Raw genomic sequence first — 19803 nt, forward strand, 5'->3', positions numbered from 1 at the left:
CATTCCATAAAGTCTCGGTTATATTCAAACCTTGGTTTGGGAGAGTTAAGATACATCTTGTTAGAGTTTATATGTACAAAAAAATGGTGTACAAGAAATTTCACAAATAATTAGAGGAAAACAGCAAATAACAATTTGCAAACATGACTTGTGGTGTTTACCAGTGTTACTTTAGTATCATTAATATACTATTATTATCATTTTTGTTAATATTTTGAAGTAGTTTTTATTTTTACATTTTCTGTTTTCATTTGCATTTAAAGTTTTTGTAGTTTTTTGTTTGTTTGTTTGCTTTTCGAATGTCTGTAAAGATTTTCAGTTTTATTTGTAGTAATTTTAGTACTTTAAATCAAAATAAAAAATTTTTTTAAGTTTGTTATATTTTATTAGGGTCTTTTGCACTTAATTTTAAACTAAACAAACATTAGATATTTTGCAACTAAATTAAATAAATTTGTTGGAATTTACTACATCTTTTTTTTACATTTTGGTTTTAGTTTTAGTAATTTTAGTACTTCAGCTTAAACTAAATGACAATTAGAAATGTGTACGTTTATTAGTTCAGTTTACATGTCTTTTTTTGTTTATTTTCATTGGAGAAAACTCTTGATTTTATTGCATTAAATATCAATATCGCTGCCTTGTTTGCAATATTGTCTTGTTGAATGGCATGCATCGTCTCCCTTTCATGTTAGCATGTTAAATTGAACCAAAACTGTATTTTTGTTAACATATTCTACTTTTCCACATTCTCGTTTTCTGCATAATTTAAATGTAAAAATATCTGAAAATAATCACAGAATCCTCTGAAAAATCCCATTCCACCTTCATGTGAGTGAAGCACTGAATACAAGACAGAAATGAGGACGTGATTTTCTTGACGATGAACAGGAAAGTCATTACACTTGGATGAACGACTGTGAAGATAAATATTAGTTGTGCTAATGAATAATCAGATGTTCATGTAAATCAGGCTGATTTGATGTTGATGTGACGTTCTTCACATGATCGATCTGCGTTGGCTGCTTGATTTCTCTGCGTCTGATGAATGAAGTCATTTTTGTGTTTTTTTTATGCTAAGCGTTCACAGATGATTTGTTGATTTTGCTGCTGTGTCTTTCATTTCTCAGCTCTTTCTTCCCGTCCCGTGTGTAAACGCTGTACATGACTGCAGACGCCTCATTAGAGCCTCTTTCAGACACCGCTTTAGTGTGTGATTATATAATCAACAGCCAAATGAGTGATGCTTTTATAACGAGCCCATTTAAATCAGTCTAATGAGGGAATACCATAGTACCAGAGCCATATTCACTATGCTCAAGAGTTTATTCTGACTGATTTGCAGATGTTAGATTAACAGCGAAGTGTAGAAGAAATAACATGGATGGGCATCTGGGAAAGATGAAGTGATCAGAACAAAAACACATGAAAACTCTCTCATATTTGAGGATTGCAGCTCCTCTCTGGACGTTCATTAACTTCATCTGATGCATCCTGGGATGCTTTTAATCTTGGAATGCTTTTTTCATGCTTTCAATGATGTTGAAGGAGGAGCATGTGTGATTATGAGCAATTAATTATTGTCCTGCATTCCAATTATCAATTAAGCTGCAGTCGGGTTATTTTGATTAAATACTAATAATAACTAAAAAAAAAAATACAGCTAACTAACACAATAAAAAACATGATTTTCTGTTTTTGCAAATTGTTTGTATAGTTTTAGTTTCACTGAACACTAATAACCGCGGTGTGTACATGGTGCTCCAGTGGACTTCAAAGAGTCCGGTGTTGTTTTCTAGTGTATTTTCTCGTGTCTCTCTCGGTGGTGGTTCCTGTGAACATCACTGGATGTGTTTAACTGGCTCTGTGTTTGATGGTACACTCATAAACTCTTACAGACGAATCCCAGACTCAGCGCTGTCCTTCATCAGCTCATGCTCTTTCCTCCTCTTTTATGTGTTTATTCTCCACAGTTATTCTCCTTGTCTCAGTTTTTAAGCACATTAAAGCTTGTGAGGAAGTTTAATGTTGCGTCTGAGCGACATGCAAAGCCATCCATCAGTTCAGCTTGTGTTTTATCAGTCATTTAACAGCAGATGTCATTTTTCAACAATTATAGCTTGGAGCTCGTGTTCTCTTTTTTAGTGCAATATGCGTTGATGTTTATGCTTTTTGCAAGATGTTATAGGAATTGTATTGAACAGTGTTTTGGATTCTGTACTGAGCTCTGATTGGCTGCTGCTTTGATTGACGCGTGTGTGCAGGGTCAGCGTGGTGATGCCGGTCTGGAGGGGAGGGCGGGACTTCCTGGCCCGCGGGGCGAGCTTGGACTTCCTGGTGTCATCGGAGAGAGAGGGCCAGTGGGGTCAAAGGTCAAAAACCCTGAATTCTCCCTTTAGTTTTTATTTTTACATTGATAATGTATTATATATGTCAATATGTGCAGCTCACACAGTATATACTACAGTATCCATCCTTGACCCTTGAGCTTTGACCTGTGCAGGGTGAGATGGGTTTGGCGGGCGACAGAGGACTGGCAGGGGCTAAAGGCATGGAGGGGGCGACGGGAGACCAGGGCTTGAAAGGAGAGCAAGGTGCCAAAGGAGAACCAGTGAGTGTCATCATTTCTCATGTGTGTATTAACTCAACCTCCCATCAGCTCTCATTATCTGAGTCACATCATTTTAGGCAACACTTACTGAATCGTACCATGGTATTACCATGCTTTTCTGGAGATGTAAGTATACTATAGTGTATGTAGCATGAAATTTAGTTTTTAATTTTAAATTACATATATATATATAATTTGTTTTTGTTAGTTTTTTTGGTTAGCTTCTGAAATTTCTCATTTTTGTTTAGTTTAAGTACTCAAATAACTAAAACTGAAATAAAAATGCATAAAAAGCTATATAGACATTAAAATAAATAAATAAATAAAAATGACAACAGTACACAACAAAATGACTAAAACTACATTAAAACGTACATAACATTATTATAGTAATTTTGTACAGGATTTTTTTTTTTTTAAGTACTTTTTTTCTGGTCATGCTAGAAAAAGCTCTTTATGTGTAAAATAATCTAAAATATTAAAAAATACATATTAAAAAAAAAATACTAACATAATTCACATCCCAAATGGTAAGAAAAAAAATGCTTAATCAGACAGTTCAGACTTTTACTTTATTTTGAAATTAATTTAAAAAATATGTATGAATGTGCTAAATTGATATATATATATATATATATCCAAGGCAACATTTCTCACTTTCATTTAGTTTAACTGGTATTAAATAAACTAAAAATAAATTAATAATAATATAAAAACGTATATACATAGAAAAAACTAGGCAAAACAAAATGACTAAAGCTATAACTAAAATTAAAGTTATTTAATTCAAGAATATAGAAATTAGAATATAGAAATCTGATATTGTGTGATTTATTTGTATTTTTCTACCATAAAAAATTGGCCGTCTGATTACGTTCTTGTGACAGATGATCATAAATCCAGGTTTTGTTTTTGTCCTGGACTCGGTCTAAATGTCAGCGGGTCTCTTATGTAAGAGTTTGAGTGATTGTAAGCAGATCGTTGAGTAAATATGAGACAAACGAGCTGCTCCACTTTCTTGCATAACTCAGGAAAAGACAATAAAGGCCAAGAGCGAGCAGGAATTCCTAGCGTCCAGAGCGGGAATATTGTCTTACAGGCCGCGGGTGGATGAATGAACGGGTGCGGCTGTGGATGTTGACTTAATGTCCTCTTGAAGACGAAAGTGATCGTGCCGTCAGTGAAATCATGTCAGGAACAGACAGGATCTGACAGAGTGAAGCGGGAGAAGGGAACAGGAAGTTGTTGCAGTCTAAATGGTGACCCGGTTCTCTGGTTTGTCCCGCAGGGTGAGGTGGGAGACGCAGGCATGCTGGGACTCCAGGGCTTTCCGGGACCCACGGTTAGTGTTCAGCATTAAACCAGAGCGGCGGAGATCGCGTCACTAACCGAGATCACAAGAGCCACTCAAACACACAACAGCTCAAACCTGCAACATTGTTCTTTAATCAAGAACTTTAGAATTTGATTTGATTTTGTTTAGAATATATTTTAATTACTTATTGTAAGTATCTATCTATTAGATAAAATGTATTTATCATTTTTTTGTTTATTTTCATTTAAATAAAATTATTTAATGTACCTTATTTAATCTATCTACACTTATCTATCTATATACAAACATAAATATTCATATTTATTCATTAATATTAGCTTAAAATTTTATTGAAATGATGTAATAGAATTTAAATTAGATTTTAACTATTTTAATTTCATATATTTATTGATCTTTGTATGACTTAAAATGTATTTATTTTTTCATTCAATTTAAATTAATTTAATTTTTGTCTTTTTTGTCTATCGGTCTACACATAAATATTGAACATATTAGCAACATATACATGTTTCATATAATTTAAATTATATTTTAATTATTGAAATTAATTTATTACTTAATGTATTATTTTTTTAATTATTTCATTAATTTTAATTATTTAATTTTTTCATTTTATTAAATTGTTCTATCGATCGGTCGATCTATATCTATATATTTAGCATAAAATTTAAGTTATTTAATATAACTGTAATTATTTCATTGATTTATTTATTCATTGTTTAATTAAAATGTATTTATTATTTAAATAATTTCATTAATTTAATCTACTAACATATATCAATATTAATCCACACACAAATATATATTAATCATAATCGCTTAATTTTTATTTATTTTTTTATCTTAGCAAATCATTAATGGACATATATGAATTGTTTGTTACTTCCATGAGTATTAATTCCATTGCTAAAATGACTCCAGAATGTTTAATATTCACGTATGCTTCACCTTTCAGCCAACCACTGAAAAGGGTCATTAAATGCATATCTGTCTGTGTTTCAGGGTCCAAACGGAGATTTGGGGTTCACTGGTATTCCTGGACTCAAAGGGCCGGCGGGAGTGCTGGTCAGTCGCGTCTCTTCATCTTCTGAGGAAACTATGTGAATGTTGTCATCTTATGCGTCTCAATCATGTGTCTGTGTGTGTTTCAGGGTTTCTCTGGTCCTGTAGGTCCGGTGGGAATGATTGGTCCGGTGGGGAAGACTGTAAGTATTCTGAGGCTTTATGACTTGCATGTTATTGCTGGATTCACAATGAATGTCAGATAACGGATGTGCTCGATGCTTTCTCAGGGTGCCAGAGGACACAAAGGAAGCCGTGGAGAGATGGTAAGATGTGCTCGTCATATATCAGCACTGTTTAGGCTGCTGCCAGACCACAAAGCTCTTCATCATCATCATCATCTCATAAGGAAACATCCGCTGGTTCTTGTGTAACGGTTGTGTAACAGCGTCTGGATAAACAGAACAGTGAGGATAAACATGCAGTGAGAGACTGACCGGGGGGGCGCCAGCGCTCCATCACACAACACATCAGCTGTGCTTTTATCATCTTAGGTTTTGGGAAAATTCATGAGCATAAGGTTGTAGACTATCATACATAAGGTTAAGACAATCACCTCATACTTTGATTTTAATCTGGATCAATCAGGACGACTGAAGCTCTAGTTAAACTGTTTGGATCAATGTTTTAGAGAAACAAGTGAATTATTGATGATCTCTTTCTACAGGGGCCTCAGGGGCCACAGGGCAGTCCAGGGCCACAGGTACATGCACACTGTTATCACACTACAGACACATTATAAAGATAATCATGTTTAGTGTTAATTCTCTATTATTTTTTAAAACTGATTCAAGCCTAAGCATAGCATTACAATTTATAGACAAATACAGACACGCATTAGGGTTCGTTTGTCATATGATAAAATATGAATGTTTATACTTGTTTATTTTCTGTGTTGTTTGACAGGGGCCTCCAGGTTTCCCCGGCCCGTCGGTAAGACTCAAACCCGTTATCTGACTCACAGCTCACTGTAGTTGTGTAATTGCACTCATTAAACATTCATTATTTCACATTTACATTCATTTATTTGGCCGACGCTGTTATTTAATGCAAGTCTTGTTTTCCTGTGCAAATATCTAAACATTTTTAAAATCAAGACTTGAGAAACAAAATGACTTAAGATATTAAGTCTTGTTTACTAAAAAAAAACTAAACGTAAAGATTTAAACATAGTCACAAAATTATAATCCATTTTTCCCCGAAAATAAAACTAGTTATTTTATGTAAGTTTGCTTTTCAAGTAAATATATGATGCTTTAAAGCAATAGTTCACCCACAAAATTAAATTTGTCAAGAATTTACACACCCTCAGGCCATCCAAGATTAGTTTGTTTCTTCATCAGATTTGGAGAATCTGTCTCAGCAATGGAAGTGAATGGGTGCCGTCAGAATGAGAGTCCAAACAGCTGATAAAAACATCACAATAATCCACACCACTCCAGTCCATCAGCTAACATCTGGAGAAGACAAATAGTTTAGAAACAAATCCAGCATTAAGATGTTTTTAACTTCAAACCTTTGATTCCGGCTAAAATAAGAGTCCATAATCTATAATATCGCAAAAAGTGTTCTGGTCTGAATCAGGAGAGAAATCTGCACAGATCAAGCATCAAACAAGCCAAAACAGCTCTAAACAAATATGTGGCTGCATTTTGATGTGAGCGACAACAGGAGATGGACTTTTACACTCAAGGAAGCTTTATATGGACTTGTAATTTCGATGGAATTTATGGTTTGACGTTAATAGCACTCTTAATGATGGATTTGTTTGTACAAACACACAGCTTTTGTCTTCTCAAGATGTTATCTGATGAACTGGAGTGGTGTGGATTATTGTGATGTTTTTATCAGCTGTTTGGACTCTCATTCTGATGGCACCCATTCACATCCATTGGTGAGTAAGTGATGGAATAATCTTAAATAAACCTGAATTTTTGTAATCTTCAAGGACGCACACTACTGGAATAGAAAAGATGCGCTGGAAGGTTCTTTGAGGATGTTTCTTCATCCTAGTTTTTTCTCGTCTCACAGATACACGTAAATATGGACGCTCAAGCACTGACGGAGTCCAATGCACATCTAGAGCTGGAGGTGAAGACTTTTAGATTGCTTTCTGAAAGTTGATAATGTGCACTAATGAAGAGCAACCAAAACGCTTTTACTTTATGCTTGCCGTTTTTGTTCGTTTTCTCTGTTCTCAGAGTTACCAGAACACAGACGTGTCTCTGTCGGAGCAGAGCGCTGAGATCTTCAGGACGCTGCAGTATCTGAGCAGCGTCGTCGACAGCATGAAAACACCGCTGGGAACCAGAGAAAACCCGGCCCGCTTCTGCAGAGACCTGCTGGACTGTCGACACAAGATGAGCGACGGTGAGATCCACAGCTGCTTAAACCAACCACAACCTCTCCGACTCCAAGCTGTGTTATTTGAGGAGCATTCAGATACTACTATAGTTTTATTCATAATTTCAATTAGATTTTATTTTTATATTTTGTTTTCATTTTAGTTCATATTTTGGTACATTTGTTTTGTTTGTCTTTTTTTTTAAAAATATATCTGCATAGTTTTTTTTTTTTTTTTTTTTTTTTCAGTTTTAATTATTTTAGTACGTCAGATTAAATGAAAATCCATGCACTGATTCATTTCTACAGCTCACTGATTGAGTGTTTTGTCATATCTGTGTTGATCAGGATTGTTTTGGATCGATCCAAATGTGGGCTGCACGTCTGACGCCGTCCAGGTGTTCTGTAACTTCACCGCAGGAGGACAGACCTGCTTAAACCCCGCTACAACAGATAAGGTACTGTGATGCACATAATACTATTGCTACCACTGTACATATTGTACAGCTGAGACATGCATATAACACACATGAGAACCAGGGTTACTCTCTTTAACCTAGAGTTATTATAGTTAGCTCAAACTTCAACTAAACCCATTAAAAAACTTTCATTTCAACTAGTTCCCAAAATAAAATTTTAATGAAGTTTAACTAGATGTACTAAAATCTAAAATTAAAATTAATATAAAACAAAAACTACTACAAACACATAACAAAATTACTAAAACTTTAAAATAAAAAAAGAAAACAAAAAATATAATAGTCTCTCAATATTACTAAATTAAAACCATCACAACTAAAACTAAAACTATTTAAAAAAAATCATTACTTGAAATAAAATAAACATTAACTGATATAAAATATAAATAATAAACTTTAATAATTTCAACTTATTGCCAATAGTTGAAGTGCTAACTAAAACCAAAAACTATATAGATACTGTATATTTAAAAAGAAATTAAATTACTTGATTTAATTAAATTGAACTTAAACTAAAACTGAAATAAAAATTCATTAAAATCTGTATAGGCATATATAAATCAAAAACTACTGAAAATGAATAATAAAATTGCTGAAACTTTAATTAAAATTAAAATGTGAATCATTAAAAAAATACTTTTTATTGACATAAACATTACTGAAATAAATTATATAAAAAACAACATGCATCAATTAGTTGCCAAGGCATTTCATTTAGTTGAAGTACTAAAACAACTAGATATATTTAAAACAAAAACTAATAAGAATGATAGAAAAACTCAATTTTTTAAAACTCCAACTACGAATACACTCTTAAAACAGATGTGTTAAAAACAACACAACCTGTGTTATATCTTAACACACCCGTGTGTCTAGTTAAGGACAACACATTTTGTGTTACTTTTAACTCAACCAGTGTGTTATTCTTCTTTACACATTCAGTGTGTTAAAATATTTAACACACTAATGTGTCATTGATAACACAATTTGTGTCATATGTGCTATTTTTTACCAGTTACAATGAATGCAATACAAAAAACAACTTTTTTCTTTCAAATATATACATATTTATTAAAACTTCACTTCTGAATTTTCACAAAGGCAATATTCACGTGTCATTTGAATTTCATAAAGATTTTTAAACAATTTTATATCTTGGATTTACAAACAGGTTTTCTTTGTTAGAAATCATGTGAAGTGGTTTTACATCAGCAGCATTGCTTAAATTAATGACTTTATATTCATTTGTTCTTTGGACAGCATATGCATACAAGTGTGGGTGAAAATACAGTTGAGATAGAACTAAGAAAAACTACAACCCTTTCTTTTTCACATTGTGGAACTGTGTAAAACGTCACCAAAGAGACGCTCTTCTCTTAAGTCACGGTTTAAAGCAATTACACAACCAGTTTGAAAAGTCTGACCGAACGCATTAACAGAGTGAGAAACGAGAACAGTGCTACATGTGTCAAGTTCATAGCCAAAGCTTGAGGATATCTGCTGTACAATTTGTGATTTCTAAAATGTGAGCCATCACAGTAATCACGCAATTTGTCGTCACTTTCGGTTGAATCCACAAAGAGCTTTTGCATTTGTTCATTGTCAAAAAGAAACTTCAGAGTATCAATAATAGATATGTACTGACATGTATCTGCTATTAACACTTGAGTTAATGTACCTTGCTTTCTTGCAGTATCACCTCTGTTTCCAAGGAAGATTTCTATTGGCTTGATGAAAGAGTGGTTTGCTGCAAAATATTTGGTCATTTTGTAGGGGGTATCAACTTCCTCAAACATATGTCGTCCTCTTTCAAATTCATCCATCAAAGTCTGCAATTCATCACTGGGTATAGAGTAACGATTAAGCAGAGATGTGGTTTTCTCTTGCAAACAGTCCAGGGTTTCGCAGAGCAGTTCTTTTGTGCATGTGATGCTTCTTTGCACATCAGTCAGAGTACAATTTGAAGAGGAGTACATTTTTGCAACAAATGCTGCTGCACAGCTTTGGTAGTCAGAGGTGCTGCAAGTACTGGAGCCATCAAAATTATTTTCTGGAATATCAACAGCAGCAGAGCAAGATGGAGCTGGAAAGTCCTCACTCGTGCTGGTGTCACGGTCTTGTTCTAAATGTAATGGGTTTGCAACCTGAGCATGCTCTCTATTGAGATGTTTAGTATAAGAATTGAAGTTATGGTATGTTCGTTGGCAATTGTTTTGACTACAAACAATTGTATAATCCTGTCCATCAGAAAGTGCATGGACATGCCTAAGATGAATTATGAGTTTCCGGACGTCTTTTGAAGTTGATTTTTTACACCTTGGACATATGTACATGGTGGTACAATTTAGGATAGTGCTTGAAGCTTCGAAATAAGCTCCACAACTTTGGATCTCTTCCCACCAGAGAAAGGAATGTCATATACATTTTCAAGGAAATTAAAGACCGATGTAAGTTGGACAGGATATTGTACATTGCAAACCCAATACGTTTTGAACAGCTTGTCAATGGCACACGTCAGACTGTTATCGTTGAGTGGAATGGTGACTTTGTCATTCTCGGCCACAATGATGTATTGCGCTGTAGAACTGCGGGCTCCTAAACAGACAATGTGGGGTTGATGGTTTTCCACCATTGTCTGGGAATGATCCAGGAGGCTGGAGATGCTGGTTCCAGCCTGTAAACATAAAAGTACATTTTTTAAAAGCTATTATTAAAACAATTCAAGTGACTGAAGGTTTTCTTAAAGGGATAGTTCACCCAAAAATTTGAATTCTGTCAGTAATTACTCACCCTCATGTCGTTCCAAAACCGTAAGACCTTCTATTATCTTCGGAACACAAATTAAGATATTTTTGATGAAATCTGAGAACTGTCTGACTCTTCATAAACAGCAACAGACACAAAACTGAAATGTTCCCAAATGCAGAAACGTAGAAAGGACATCAGTAAAATTGTCTGTGACATCAGTGATTCATCTGTAATTTTACAAATTCAACAACTTTTTCCTCCTCATTCCATCTGCTGCCTGTATGCCGCCATTGTGAAGAGAGTATCATGACGCATGCACTTGCTTCCGCTTGATGTAAACAAGGCATGCATTTGCTGTCCTCTGCTCATAAACAAAACACGACGAGTGCTTTGTTTACATGGACAGGAAAGCCTGTGCATACGTCGTGATACTCTCTCCAAAACTGCAGCACACCACGGCAGATGATAAAGAGAAGAGTTGTTGAATAAAGTTGTTATTTTTGTTTTCTTTGAGCACAAATGTATCATAGCTTCATATCAGCACAACTGAACCCCTGATGTCACATGGACTCTTTTACCTATATCCTACATTTCTGTGCTTGGGAACATTTCAGGTGTGTTGCTGTTTATGGAGGGTCAGAAAGCTTTTGAATTTCATCAAAAATATCTTAATTTGTGTTTGCAAAGTTGAATGAAGGTGTTACGGGTTTGGAACGACATGAGGGTGAATAATTAATGACTAAGTAATAAAACTTTTTTGGATGAACTCTCTCTTTAATTCATTTGCATTCATTGAACTGAAGGCCAGGGATATTTTCTTATTTATGTTCAAAAGAAAATAGGAATGCACAATATTATCACTTCACTGTTTTGTATCACTGCATTTCATTTGAGAATGCACATACAGAATGATGCGTTTAGTGTGATAGCGTGCAGTGACAACAGCAGCAACAGCCTCCCTTTGGTACTAATGTTCATTCGGTAAGGCGTTTTTTTTTTTTTGTTTAGTGGCCGCTGTTGGTCTATTTATAACAAAATAAAAAGTAAAATGCACAAATAACCTTAAGATACTTAGCCAAAGTGAGCTAAAAAATACTGACAAAAACCTAATATTGTGCATCCCTAAAAGAAAACAATGAAAACAGTATAGTTTTATGTAAATTAGAGAGTCATGTAATTAAGTAACATCACAAAGTGCTTGCACAGAAAACTAACAAACTAAAACATAAACATATTAGGGCAATCAAGCTGCTTACCGGCTTAATGTCCAAGAGGTAAGAAAGGGCTGACTTTGTACTGCATTTGGCCCAACCTTTGCTCCTCCCGGACGCAGTGGGGGGCAGCAGTGTAGTAAGAATTTGAAGAGCTCTGTAACATGACTCTGTAGTATAATAAAAAAAAACACAAAATATAATGGCATTTTTCAAATGGCTGAAATAATGGCAGACTTTGATCTCCAACTTTGCCTTCAGAGAACTAGTAAAACTAATGGTGTCCACTGAAAGAAAAACAACGGTTTGACAGAACAAGCAAAGTAGCCTACCTTCACTCTCATTATCAGTTGGCATGACCAGAGGATCTTTCACTGTGGACATCTTTTGCAACTTCCGAACAATATTTCCTTCCCATTTTCGAAGAAAGAGGTCAGCCTTCCCAGGAAACATTTTTCCAAACTCAGTGTCAAGCTACAACATAGGATACAATACACAATTACAACACTACCGTGTTTTCTCAGTATGTTCACAAATGATCAAATCTAAGTTTATGCAATCATAACAGTAAAAACAAAACTACTATACTTCAGTTTTATGATTTGAATTAAACTGATTGAAGTAAAATAAATGGTGGAGCTTGATTTCAGTGCACCTTACAATCTCTAGTTTGCAGCAGACTGATGGTTGGAGGGGAGTGGTTAAAGGATGTTTAAAGGACTTTATTTTATTTTATACTTTATTTTAATTAAATTGCATAGAATTTTTCATCACAAGATTAGTAATGTGCACTAACAAAGTATAAAAAAAAAAACATTTTGAATTCATTTGGACTTTAAATGTTAATATTTAGCAGCCTTGTCCCTGTACTGACAAGTCTATTTATACCTAGCTAGAAGAAAAAAAACACAAAACACAAGATGCAAAACACAAGATGTTCTTACCAAGTATGGCATGTCTACAAATCGAGGATATTGTTCAAAAATCTCTTGCACTGTTGGGGACGTGTTTGCAATCCATAACCTGCGATTACTGTATGTTTTCTCCATGCCCAATTTGATGGTATTGAGGTTTTCTGGAGATGGTTTCATCCTTTTGATCACAGTCATCCACTCCTGAGTGGAGTCCTCCTCCCCTTCAGCATATGTTATATCCAAAGTAAAAAAGGCAAAGAAAAACACCAATCTGTTATATACATATACTGATTACACATACATTCATAATGTAAAATGTAGTTAACAAACAGTGTTATAATGAATATTTATTACAAAAACAGCTAACAAAAGCTAGATAAACCTTCAAGATATAAACCTAAACATCCTTTTTGAGATAAAGACATGCGAATGTCGAAGTCAATCAAATGTTAAACGTTACAGTAATAAATCATAGTATTATTTAAAGACATTTAACAAGACATCAATACATTATGTTGTTTAATGAAAGAAAGGCGACGGATAGCAGTGAAAGTGATAAGAGTTAGCTGGTAGCTGCTACCGCTTTGTCAAACTCATTAACGACAATCCTGCCATGGCTGCAGCGTTTTATCGGACGTCATATAATTGGCAACAAATCAAGCAAAGAAAAACAAACTCGTTAAAAATAAGTTCTCTCCAGAAAGCGAGGAACAAACGTACCAAAATGTAAAGAAATAATAATGTGTGAAGCATTAACTATCTGACGCCGTTTTCGCCCTGTTCAACACCGCCTCTCGTGACTACCGAAAATACCCGTATGCACGACTAGAGGCTGCTAACTAAATGCACATTTGACCGTCTAAAAAATTCACATTAAACATATATATGACAGTTTCTAATAATTAAAAATAATAAATCCAAATACCTGACATGTGCACTGCATCCAAGTCACCCATGGATGGAGATAGAGGCGCGAAATTGCTTAACGGCTTGCGGAGTGACGTAGCAGCAATGTGATTGGATGATAGTTAACACATGTTGTGTTGGACACACTGTGTTGTTTCTCTCTTTCTCTCTCTCTCTCTCTTTTACACATGATCAACTTAAAATTACACAAAATGTGTCAAAATAGCCATAACACAAAAAATGTGTTATTAATTAACACATCCTTTTTGAGAGTGTACAAATACCTTTATTGTCATTTGTCCAACAGTCCAAAACGACAATTATTTTAGCCTCTCATTCCAAAAGAAGTGCACACATTTGAACTAGAAATTAAAATGAAAAAGTAAATATAAAATGAAATAATAAAATAACACTGTAAGTATAGTTTATTTTAAGGCGCTCTGTGAAGATATTGAGTGTTTATGATGCACTTTTACCAAACACATTTTATTTGGTAATTCTAGACATTTAATGGCATTATTTCCGTGAAGCTTTGGTTAAACTTGCTGAGGTTTTACTGTAAAAACGAGTCCAGATGTATGACACACTGAACATGACTGTGCAGACAGGATTCGACGGGTTCATGCAATCACGGACAAACTAAAGAGAAAATAAATGAGAAGCATTTGATGTCAAGCTGCGATATCGCATTTCCTCTGAAAAGCAAATCTGATTTGAATTAAAAGCTGATTTCCTGTAAGCCTGATCGTTTGTCAGCTTCAGCCGTAAACATACAGTTGCCAAAACGCAGAAATGCTGATTATCTAAACACTGAGTTTAACTTCACAGGCCGCGTTTGATGTCGGGAAAGTCCAGATGAAGTTCTTACACTTACTGAGCGTCACGGCGACCCAGACCGTTTCCCTCCACTGCTTCAGCGACCCGGCGACGGTTGCCATGGAGACGCCTTGGGCCCTGCGTTTCCGGGGTTGGAACGGCCAGGTGTTCGAGCAAAACTCGCCTCTGAGTCCACGTGTGGTTCTGGACGACTGTGAGGTGAGCTGAGTCTGGGATAAAGGGATAGTTCACCCAAAAGTGAAAATGTCAGCAGTTGAACAGTAAACTGTGGTCCTTGGTGATTCATTAAAATGCTAGTCAATGGCTACTGGCACTTTGAGAGTCAAAAAAGCGTATATAGGTAACACAAAATTAACAATATATTGAGGTCTTATGAAGCGAAATGACCGGTCTGTGCAAGAACATGAACATTATTTACAGCATTACCTGTGATCCAGAGCCTCAGGTAAACGATCCGGAGTGAATCTTTCTTTTGAACTGGTTCTTTTTGGTGGACTAGTTGAACCAGCTCACCAAATCGGACCTTCATTCATCTTCGGGACACAAATTAAGATATTTTTGATGAAATCTGAGAGCTCTCTGACCCTGCATAGACAGCAAGGGTATATTACATTATACATATATTACATTATTTCTGAATGTACACTCAAGAAAATGTTCAGATTTATGTATTTGAATTGTATATAAAATGTACACCCATTTGGATTGCACAGCTTTACCATAAACAACTTAATAAACCCAATGTGATTCATATTTATGAATCAGTCAGATTTCTGTAATAGTACTGATAAACTGAATGTGTTTTAAACACACAATAACCAGGTTTGTATATTTATCATCAATAAGTCAAATTTGTTTCAATCTCATACATTTTAACTCATTAAATATTGCTTGTTCCACAGCTAGTCATATTTTGTATTTATTTATTTATAACTGAATAAATGTAATTGTTTTCACAATGCATAGATTTATGCTGGTTCTAATAAATGCATTTTGAAAATCTGATTATTTCAATCAAATCAAATAGAGGCATATGGTTAATAATAAAACTATACCATGATTTTTTTGGAGCGCAGAAATCTGACCAGTTTTATTTATGCATGACTGACAAATATGAATCAAAAGTTTATTAGTTTGTTAAAACTGTGTAATAAAAATGTATGTTGTTAATATTACATGAAATTCATATACATACATTTTAAATTTAGGACTAATATTTTTTAGGGTATAATACAAAAAGATAGATTTATCTGCATTTTTTCTGTTACTAATGCAATTTTGACCCAGTGTGGCCAATTTTCCAGAAAATGTATCCAGATGTTTGCCTGTTTTTCTGAACAGATCCGTGACGGCAGCTGGCATCAGTCGCGATTCCTGTTTCAAACCCAGGACACTCAGCAGCTTCCCATCGTGGACATTCAAGGTCTCCATCCCTCACGTCCAGGAGACCAGCGGCATGTGGAAGTGGGTCCTGTTTGCTTCCTGTGAAATCACTGAAGGACTTGAAACGGTCCTGATCCTCAAATCAGACCAGCGGCGATCTGAGTGATGGCAGCGATCCTGGGACGTCTCTAAAACCCTCCCGAAGAACAAGCGCGTCTCCAGTCCGAGTGTTTTGAGAGGCACAAAGTCTCGGGCAAAGTCCTTGCAGATCATGCGTTCGATCTCGAATCATTGCTAGATAAACTGCCAGACGAAGTTGATCTTGTTAGCAAACTATGAAAAGGCCGACCTGGACTCTTTAGATGGTGCTCTACCTCCTTCACGTACAGGTGCTCGCGTTCAGGTGCATCTGGCCCAAAACAAACTCTTCGCAAGTACACAAATGCAAACTCCATTTGGTGCATCATGGTGTTTTGCAATTTGTCTTCTACAGTCAGTTTTTCTTTTAAATCAAGGTGGAGGTAGATAAAGTTAGATTAGATTAGATAAAGTTTGATTTTTATAAGAACACTAGCTATGTTTCCCTTCACGTGTTTTTAAAGGAATTTTGGAGTATTGCATAAAAATGCTGGATAGAAACATCAATGAGTGCATAAAATCTTTAAAAAAATTGGGGCATAATATAAAAAACACTTGATGGAAGTGTCAAGATGTGTAAAAAATTGTGGTATCCCATGAAACACGCTGTATAGAAACACCAAGAAGTGCATAAAACTGGGGTATCACATAATAAAAAAGATGGAAAAGCCAGAAAGCGCATTAAATTCTAACAACAACAAAAAAAAGGGTGGAGGGGGGTTACATGAAAAAATCCAGATGAAAACAACAAGTGCATAAAATCGGATAATTTTGGGGAATGACAAAAAAAATCTTGATGGAAACGCCAAGAAGTCCATGAATTCGTAAAAACATTGGGGTGTTGCATAAAAGCACTGGATGGAAATGACAAAAATGTGTAAAATCTTAAAAGAAATTGGGGTTTCACATAAAAAAAAATGCTAGATGGAAATGCGAAGAAGCACATAAGATCTTTAAAAAATTGGGTATGTGTTGGCATCAATAGCCTCGTGGTGAGTGTGCCGACAGATAGCACAGCTGTGCTCACGGTGACCCAAGTTCGAATCCCGTCTCGAGGTCCTTTGCCGATCCCGCCTCCTCTCTCCACCCAATGCTTTCCTGTTTGTTCTCTATTACTGTCTATCTAATAAAGGCATAAAAAAGCCCAAAAATATAACTTGGGCTATTAATGAAAAAAGTTGGGGGTATCATATTAAAAATATGAAACAAATTGGGTATCGTATAAAAATGCTGGATGGAAACTCAAAAAAGTGCATTAAAATTAAAATGCGCAGAAACATTTATTGAGGTGGCTACTTTATTGTTCGGTAAGAAAACATGCGCATAAACTATGATGGAAACACATTTACAGCAACTTTTGATTACTTTGTTACTGATAGTACAGGATTTTTTGCTTGAACATATGGTATAGAAACAGCATTTCATTCACAAATGTTTCATGCGATATTTGAATTTGTTTTCCAAGTTTTGGATGGAAACATCTACAGACCGAGACATTTGAAGGAATCACTTTGTGCACCTCAGAAACACAAGGATGCATAATTTTACGTACATCAGTTAATCGTTTGCATTGGTGTGTTTGCGTGCAGTATGTTTCTGGCCATAATTTGTTTGTGCTGGCTTTTTCTGTTGAACTTTTGTGTTTGGTCATTTCGATCACAACAAACCTAATTTATATGAACAGTGTGTTGATAAGTTATGTTACACATCGGCTTAATATACTTTATACGTTAAGAAGAAAGTTTGCTCGTGACCCTTAAAGAGACGCCACGAGTATCTCACATACATGAAATCGAAGAACAAGGATACTTGATGGGATTTTTTTGTGACATTTTTATTTGAATCCATTTTAAATGTTCCCAGGTGATAATAATAAGTGCATTTACATGCTTTACAAGAAATCTTATGAGATATTCGTGACATCTCTGTCATATGGAAGCCGTTTCTGTCACCGAATAAAGTTTATGTCTCTAATTCTGAGTTTATATCTTGCAATTCTGACTTTTTTCTCTGAACTGTGAGATAAAAAGTCACAATTACTGCAATTCTGTGGTAGAAACGTGCTGCCATAAGGTCAGGTCAGTCGACTTCTCAGTGGTGCTGCCGTATTCAATGTTAGCAATGAGTTAGTCATTTTTTATTTTCCATTTATGTATATTTGGACATTATATGTTTGTTTATTTATGTTATCTTTTTATTTCTCCAAAAATACTGTACTCCAATAAATTATATCTCTGAGATCTCTCTGGTCACCATTTAGTACAAAATCTTATTTATGTCGAATTTGTATTTGTATATAAACACAAATAGGGAGTATATGTTGTGTTCTGGCAGCTGCGATTGGCCAGATTTAGATCACATGATCACACACAGGAAGTGTAACACCTGTTAACTTATGATTACAGTACCAAAACTGTCACTAAATATGCCCACAGTAACAAAACAAAGAGGAAAAATGTAAATATTTAATATTTTGACATTAAATAAAATGTATGATTTAATCCCAGTGTTTTCATGAGTTATTTAGTTCTATGAATTTTTGTCATGGTGTCTGTCTGCATATAACCAAGACTCTATTTTCCTTTAAAATAATAAAATTATTAAATATTCACCATATTATAAAAAAAAAAACACTTGAACCTCTAACACTAGTCGTTTTCTAACTGTTTATTTTCTTTAAAAAAAAAGTCTTCGCTAGACTAACACTATCCCTATTCTTTTTCTATTCTATTTACTTGTTTTATTTTTATTACATATATATATATATATATATATATATATATATACAGTCCCCTCCATAAGTATTGGAACAGTAAAGACAAAATTGTTCTGTTGGCTGTGGAGTCGAGACATTTGCAAATATGATTAAAAGATATGAGACAAAACTACAGAATGTCACATTTTATTATTAGCCGTTTCAACACATACATGTTTTACCAAATAAAAAGAACAGCACTTTTTAGAGTTATATGCATATATATAAATATATACTGTATATATATAAACAGCTTGCTACGCGTACTGCATTAGGTTAACAGACTTGTAACAGAACTTACATATTGTTGCTCTTTTGTTGGTTTTGATTACTTCTATTGTCCTCATTTGTAAGTCGCTTTGGATAAAAGCATCTGCTAAGTGACTAAATGTAAATGTAATCATATTTAGGTTTTAAAATTATTTAGATCCTACCTGTCCAACCGTTATCAATTTGTTTATTTAAACGGGGAATCATCTGAATTAATGCAAGTAAAGTATGGAGTGCCACAAGGATCTGTCTTAGGACCTCTGCTATTTTCAGTATACATGGTTTGTCTGTACCCCCACTTTTCGCGACTTCAACCATGTTTACATGACACTGTCAGTTCAACTACTGGCTTAGCTATGATATTAACTGAAATAAGCAAAACAATTATTATGTTTACATATATAATATCCATATATTTCCATTCCGAAGATAACTGCTTTCCACGTCAAAACATCCAACACAAATCTATGAACATATTCAGTTGAGGTAACTAGTTTAAAGTTACTGCTAACTAGTGAAAACACTCCATTAATTTGACGAGCTGTAGCTCAAAATGCATGTTGGATGAAACATTGTGCATTATGATCGAGTTTGTAGCTTAATTCACTATATTTGAAATAGTTTGAGCACTGCAGTTGGTGACAGTTCAACAGGAAATAAGTTGAAAGCAATCTCAAACAATTGAAGTGAATCATTTCTCAGTGTATGTTGTAATAAATATTTGAGAAATGAATGTATTATTCAGTGATGGTGTAAAACAAAGAGCAAATTGGAGAAGCAGATGAAAAAAACTGCTGCTAGGGCGTAGGT

The 19803-nt window shown here is 34.7% G+C and overlaps 2 protein-coding genes across 2 annotated transcripts in view; one reads left to right on the forward strand and one right to left on the reverse strand.

Annotated features, from left to right (window-relative positions):
* Window positions 1–18467, forward strand: part of col24a1 (collagen type XXIV alpha 1 chain) — a gene marked incomplete at its 5' end in the record, with an annotated part of 101198 nt that extends 82731 nt beyond the window's left edge. The window contains 13 exons of the mRNA XM_079400418.1: window positions 2265–2372; window positions 2504–2611; window positions 3900–3953; window positions 4950–5012; window positions 5099–5152; window positions 5240–5275; window positions 5677–5712; window positions 5916–5942; window positions 7041–7100; window positions 7211–7379; window positions 7701–7810; window positions 14439–14645; window positions 15789–18467. Of these exons, the coding sequence (XP_079256544.1) occupies window positions 2265–2372; window positions 2504–2611; window positions 3900–3953; window positions 4950–5012; window positions 5099–5152; window positions 5240–5275; window positions 5677–5712; window positions 5916–5942; window positions 7041–7100; window positions 7211–7379; window positions 7701–7810; window positions 14439–14645; window positions 15789–15935 (1179 nt within the window). The 3' untranslated portion in view covers window positions 15936–18467. The remainder of the gene's footprint in view (window positions 1–2264; window positions 2373–2503; window positions 2612–3899; window positions 3954–4949; window positions 5013–5098; window positions 5153–5239; window positions 5276–5676; window positions 5713–5915; window positions 5943–7040; window positions 7101–7210; window positions 7380–7700; window positions 7811–14438; window positions 14646–15788) is intronic.
* On the reverse strand, window positions 9921–12922 carry LOC306859919 (uncharacterized protein). The gene is made up of 4 exons (XM_079401325.1): window positions 12735–12922; window positions 12123–12264; window positions 11836–11960; window positions 9921–10505 (listed from the first exon to the last, which is right to left on the reverse strand). The coding sequence occupies exons 1-4, from the start codon at window positions 12897–12899 to the stop codon at window positions 10176–10178; spliced, it is 762 nt and encodes a 253-aa protein (XP_079257451.1). The 5' UTR covers window positions 12900–12922; the 3' UTR covers window positions 9921–10175.
* Window positions 18468–19803: the final 1336 nt, after the last annotated feature.

This window comes from Barbus barbus (genome assembly GCF_936440315.1).
Source record: "Barbus barbus genome assembly, chromosome: 40".
NCBI classification, from domain to species: domain Eukaryota; kingdom Metazoa; phylum Chordata; class Actinopteri; order Cypriniformes; family Cyprinidae; genus Barbus; species Barbus barbus.

What these genes read in the sequence shown, in the direction of transcription:
- LOC306859919 (XM_079401325.1), bottom strand. Translation starts at nt 12,899, where the DNA reads ATGACTGTGATCAAAAGGATGAAACCATCTCCAGAAAACCTCAATACC. An exon ending in AACTGATAATGAGAGTGAAG is followed by an intron (nt 11,961 to 12,122) that starts GTAGGCTACTTT and finishes ATTATACTACAG; the next exon opens with AGTCATGTTACAGAGCTCTT. An exon ending in ACCTCTTGGACATTAAGCCG is followed by an intron (nt 10,506 to 11,835) that starts GTAAGCAGCTTG and finishes TTATGTTTACAG; the next exon opens with GCTGGAACCAGCATCTCCAG.